A 6,053-nucleotide genomic window follows, 5' to 3' on the forward strand; every position below is an offset into this window, starting at 1 on the left:
TCGAGCTTGTATTTTGTTTTCTCTCCTAGTTTGGTTGTTTGGATTCGAGGAGATCGAGCTTCGTGGAACGAAGATGGCTTTTCGAATTCCCTCGCGCAGATGGACTTCGTCGAGCTTGGGGTTTGTTTCCAGGAGGTTTGTTGCCCTCGTGCCGGGAGACCTTGCTTAGCACGTTCAGGTCATTCTTTCAGTGTCAATTGTTGGTTTTGATTTCGGGAAATGCGTTGATCGAAGTCACAAGATTTTGCCTTGTACGCTTCTTCGCATCATTGGGGTAACTACGCATCCATACCCTCTGCTCTTTTGCTTGTTAGGTCCAAACCCTGGGAACATGTAGAGCAGATACCGACGACGCTTTCTGGTACTCGGTGACAGTGGAGCTTGGCGGCAATCATCCGCGATCTCCACGAGCTTGATCATGTGTCTCCACTGTGGCTCCCCTCAATGACTCTTGCTGGGTGATCACCAATGCTGGGCCGCGATCAAGGGGCTTGGTTTAAACTTCGATATGGTACTCTGGGGTAAGCTCCACCGTGGCCCAGGTGTCACTCTGACTTGGGTGGACGATTTTTGAGTTTGATTCTGAGGCCAAGGTGCCACCATAAAGTCTGCCATCATTGTCCTGTGATCGTACTGGTCTGATCTACACATACACAACACCTTTCGTTTCGTTAGTTTCGCTTGGCCCGTGAAACGATACCAAAGTTCAGGTATCTGGATGATGCTTGAAAAGTTTGCATCAATTACGCATTAACCGTCCTTCCCAAACTACAATTTCATTGGCTACGGCTTGTAGCAGCATGACTCGGATTCGTGTAAGAAGACGTCGAAAGGGAGCATCCCAAAGGCTTCAGAGGCAAACATCATAGAGGAAAGAGAAGCCACTGCCGAGCGGACTTTCTCATCCGGTCGTTGGAGGCCAGAAAGTACTTTAAGTTGCATCGCCCTAAGATAAATTCTCCCGGTCCCGTCATAAAGCAGCTCAAATGTTCTGCTATAATAGATTATGATAAAATTTCTTCCAGATGATTTCGAGCCGCTTTTTGTCTCTCGGGCTGATCTGGTCATTGCATCTATTGCTTGGGGGTTTACTCTTGGTTCTGGCTTTCTCACCACGTGTAAGCTCGCCGTCACGTCTGAGATGATGACGATCAGTGTATTGATATGTACCGATAGGGACTGCCGTCAAACAGACAACCGTGATCGCCCAGCGATATGGATTCAACAGGGCTAATTCGCCCTACATTTTCATGGTATGGGGCGAAATCCTTGTGAGCTTTATATTCAGCATCATCTGCTGGCTCTATCTCAACGGCACTATCCCTGACAGGTACATATCTCGAATTGCTTCCAGTGGGAGGAGCAACGCGACTAATTTGTTATAGTTTCACGTTCTTCTTCATCATCCGTGAGCACTACACTGCCAGTCACGTCTGGTTTGGTCTAACAATACCCAGTGACGACATGGGCCCTTCAAGTACAACTCTTGCTCCAGATTATCGTCAACCGAGTCTCGCTACTCCTCGTCGACCAGCGCCAGGCACTGAGGCTCAAGATCTGCGTTGCCGTTCTCACCACAGCAATCAACATATCTGTCTACTGTATCTGTAAGCTACTCCTAGAGCTATGAATCGGGGACGACGATGCAGTCGCTTTTATAAAGGAAGGATGCTGACAGTAAAAAAAATACAGGGATTCCGGCGCGACTTCAAATCTCCAAGAATTACATCTACGTAAACGAAATATGGGATCGGTGTGAGAAGTCCCTCTATCTCGTAATTGGTGGCGCGTTGAATCTCTACTTCAACCACATCGTCAAGCAAAGACTCGTGCGCCAAGGACTAGTCAAGTACGACCGCCTGGTGCGCTACAACCAGTGGCTTATATGCCTCTCACTCAGCATGGATTGCCTCATCATTGGGACGATGAGCTTGAACAACAGTTTTGTGTACGTATCGCCACGTTTGATCAGATTTCTCGCTAACGTGCAACGTGCGCAGCTACATGCAGTTCCATCCTGTCGCGTACATGGTCAAGCTCAAGATCGAGATGTCGATGGCGGAAATGATCGCAAAGATCGCATCCGCGGATGAAGACGAGTTGGACCATGCCGTCGTCGGCGACGCCAAACCCAACCCCGTCGCGACGCAGCTTACCAAGATGTTCGGAAGATTGAAGGACGTCCATCGGCGACTGGACGCGTCGATGAGTGAGCACCCTGCTGCTGCTACGGGCGATCAAAATATCTATGCCACCCGAGAGGTCTCCATTACCGTTGAGCGGAGGAAGAGCTGTGATGGGAGCATATCAATGTGGAAGGACGATGGCTTTGACAGGAGGGCGTCGCATGGGAGTGATGAGGATATGAAGCCGTTGAAAGATAGAAATGCGTGGCGGAGTGAGTGGGAGCTGGCGAGCGAGGTTAGTTCGGGGTTGGGGAAGGGTCTGGGGATGACCACCACCATCTGGGGATCGTCTCAGGAAGGGAAGGAGACGAGTCATCGTTGAGGCGTTGGTAATTCTGCAGTAGGTAATATGCCTTGGTGTGAACATTTTCACGGTGTGGGTGAGGAGGGTTGAGGATTTAATCCAGTAGAAATGATAATCTATTACCATAACAGTCTCTTGTCTACTTGATCGTCCGCTGGGTTATGCGTATATGCTACGTGATCGGCTACTGCTGGTGTTGTGGTAGAAAGTAGGATGATCATGATGAAAAGCCCGAGTTCAACACCGCCAGAACGTGATATCACGATTACCTAGAAATCAACCAGAGAATATATAAGAGGAGTGAGTGTATGAGAGGAATAGATCAATATCCATCCAACGTCGCCGATTCGCAGAAAGTCTTGAAGATGTTATCGCGGTGTGGCTAGGGAAACTCGTCTAACTATTCCATCGATCGATCACATGAGGCGGTCGGGCGGTCGGGCGGATGAACCGGCGGAGCGGTGCAGGATCGGAAATAGGATCGGAAGTCGGATGATCTGCCTCGGCTTTGGGGGGCCAGTGACTCTAGTTTCGCTTGGCTCCAGACATTGGAGAATCGAGATGGCCGGGCATTGCAGGGGTAGAGTATCTCTGGCGGGACTGCCGAGGTCTATCAACGAACGTGTTTATCGGTGATGTCGCTGATGTCGCTGATGTCGCTGATATCTGGACATGTCTGTCTATCTGCTTGCCAGCGATGCCATCATCGGCTGTTCTATGGAACCCTTTGCACAACCACAAGAGAGAACCGTCTTACTTTGTTTGCTATCTGGAAAGCTGAACGCCGTGTCGATAACAACTGCACGATCGATAGATAGATACTTAGATACCTAGACCGGCAGCAGCAGATCAACGGACCGTCCCTGGGGGTTCCCCACATTCACGAGCTTTCCGTAAGCCTTTTCTTCCCCTCCACCCGGGCCCAGGCCAGTGCTGCTGGGTAGATATAGCTGTAGTCAACCCCCACCTCACCTGACGTGTGAAAAGCACATACATCAGCACTCTCCCATCTCATCCACCTCTTCCTTCTCTCCTAATTCATTGAATCGAGACAAACATCCCATTCTCATCCCACATATACGAGATATCCTATACATACATACGTACATACACACATACATACACACACACATATACACACGCACACACACATACGCAATGGCTACCACCGACTCGATCCTTCAAGGCGTCAACATCTCTGGCACAGTGACAGATTTCAACCGGAAGATCCTCACACCCGAAGCTCTTGCATTTCTCGCCCTCCTCCACAGATCCTTCAATGGCACCCGCAAGGAGCTCTTGCAACGACGTGTGATCAGACAAGCAGAGCTCGACAAAGGCTCTCTGCCAGATTTCCTGCCCGAGACGAAGCACATCCGTGAGAACGATGCGTGGAAGGGCGCCAGACCCGCTCCGGGTCTGATTGACCGCAGAGTGGAAATCACTGGCCCTACAGACCGAAAGATGGTTGTAAATGCCTTGAACTCGAACGTCTGGACGTACATGGCAGATCTCGAAGGTATGTCATGGCGGACAGAATCTAGCAAGCTTCTGGATTATGGCTGCAAAAGAAATATCGGCTAACTCATCCCGTAATCAGATTCCAGTGCTCCCACTTGGGACAACATGATCAGTGGCCAAGTCAACCTCTACGACGCTATCCGCCGGCAAGTCGACTTCAAGCAAGGAGAGAAGGAATATAAGCTCCGAACCGACCGCGCACTCCCCACACTCATTGTCCGACCCCGAGGCTGGCACTTGGAGGAGAAGCACTTCACCGTCGACGGCGAGCCCATCTCGGGCTCCCTCTTTGACTTTGGTCTCTACTTCTTCCACAACGCCAAGGAGCTCATTGCCCGCGGTGCAGGACCCTACTTCTACCTCCCCAAGATGGAGTCCCACCTGGAGGCCCGCCTTTGGAACGATGTCTTCAACCTGGCGCAAGACTTTGTCGCCATCCCGCGCGGCACCATCCGCGGCACAGTGCTCATCGAGACCATCCTCGCCGCCTTCGAGATGGATGAGATCATCTACGAGCTGCGCGACCACTCGTCCGGCCTGAACTGCGGCCGTTGGGACTACATCTTCAGCGTCATCAAGAAGTTCCGCCAGAATTCCAACTTCGTGCTCCCCGACCGCTCGGCCGTCACCATGACCGTCCCATTCATGGACGCCTACGTCAAGCTGCTCATCCAGACCTGCCACAAGCGCCAGGTCCACGCCATGGGTGGCATGGCTGCCCAGATCCCCATCAAGGACGATAAGGCTGCTAACGACAAGGCGATGGAAGGCGTGTATGCAGACAAGCTTCGCGAGGTCAAGGCCGGCCACGACGGCACCTGGGTGGCTCACCCAGCGCTCGCGTCCATCGCGTCTGAGGTCTTCAACAAGCACATGCCGACGCCGAACCAGATGTTCGTGCGCCGCGAAGACGTCAAGATCGGGCAGAACGACCTTCTGAACATGAACGTCCCCGGCAAGATCACCGAGGAGGGTATCCGCAAGAACCTCAACATTGGGCTCGGCTACATGGAGGGTTGGCTGCGCGGCGTCGGCTGTGTGCCGATCAACTACCTGATGGAGGACGCGGCGACGGCCGAGGTGAGCAGAAGTCAGCTGTGGCAGTGGGTGAAGCACGGTGTGCCGACGGCCGAGGGCAAGAAGGTAGACAAGGCGTACGCGCTCAAGCTGTTGAAGGAGCAGGCGGATGAGCTGTCGAGTAAAGGCGCGAAGGGGAATAAGTACCACCTTGCGGCTCAGTATTTCGCTGGACAGATCACGGGAGAGGACTATGCCGATTTCTTGACTTCGTAAGTTTCTTACTCCCTCCGTCTCCCTTTGAATTAACTGGGTCTCCGCTAACATGGTTACAGGTTGCTGTACAACGAGATCACCAGCGTGGGAAGCGCGTCGCCGGCCTCGAAGCTGTAAGTGTGTTGTATAATTTAAAACTTGAGGCGTAAAATTTCGTATATGGTCTGGTTCTGGGAGGCACATTTTTTGGAGGTACATACATGTATGAGATATATGAACAAAAAATGTTTGACAGTCCACGAGACTACCGCCGTGTGATGCTCAATATTCAAGATGTAGACGGACATGGACATTTTCGAACAGATATGTTGACAACGGCCAAGCGAGCCCGGCTAATCTGGCTGGCCCCGGCAGGCCTGCCATCCCAGCGACAAGGTCTCAATTTTCATCTTGAGATGAAAGTAATTGATATGCATGACCTAGATCACACTCGACTGTAGCCTGATGAAATGAAGATTTTTTTAATATAAAGGTAGGCAGAACGTCTCAAGATTTTTTAGTCTTAGGTAGCCATCTCGATCTTACACAATGGTGATGTGATGTTGCTATATCCAATCAATGCCTTCAGTCATTAAGCGAGAAACAACACGATTTGGTGACGACAATATTTCGAGCCATGCGGGAATCCCCAGATTGTAAACACCCTGCCTGCCATGCTTCCTGCCAGAGCCACTAGGGCCACACTAGACAGGCCCATCTTCTATAAGAGGGCACACACCTCCTAGCTAGAACAATCAACCAGCTTTCCA

At 51.4% G+C, this 6,053-nt stretch overlaps 2 protein-coding genes across 2 annotated transcripts; both read left to right on the top strand.

Moving 5' to 3' along the window:
- Nucleotides 1-1,006: 1,006 nt before the first annotated feature.
- On the top strand, nt 1,007-2,508 carry L3040_000133 (uncharacterized protein; the record flags this gene model as incomplete). The annotated part of the gene is made up of 6 exons (XM_007295157.1): nt 1,007-1,118; nt 1,177-1,330; nt 1,386-1,408; nt 1,458-1,607; nt 1,693-1,948; nt 2,001-2,508. 6 exons carry the CDS (start codon nt 1,007-1,009, stop codon nt 2,506-2,508), a joined length of 1,203 nt encoding a protein of 400 aa, XP_007295219.1.
- Nucleotides 2,509-3,648: 1,140 nt separating this feature from the next.
- Nucleotides 3,649-5,421, top strand: L3040_000134 (uncharacterized protein; the record flags this gene model as incomplete). The annotated part of the gene is made up of 3 exons (XM_007295158.1): nt 3,649-4,009; nt 4,091-5,300; nt 5,364-5,421. 3 exons carry the CDS (start codon nt 3,649-3,651, stop codon nt 5,419-5,421), a joined length of 1,629 nt encoding a protein of 542 aa, XP_007295220.1.
- Nucleotides 5,422-6,053: the final 632 nt, after the last annotated feature.

The sequence above is a fragment of the Drepanopeziza brunnea genome, assembly GCF_022702325.1.
Source record: "Drepanopeziza brunnea f. sp. 'multigermtubi' strain 214-2 chromosome Unknown ctg1, whole genome shotgun sequence".
NCBI lineage: Eukaryota > Fungi > Ascomycota > Leotiomycetes > Helotiales > Drepanopezizaceae > Drepanopeziza > Drepanopeziza brunnea.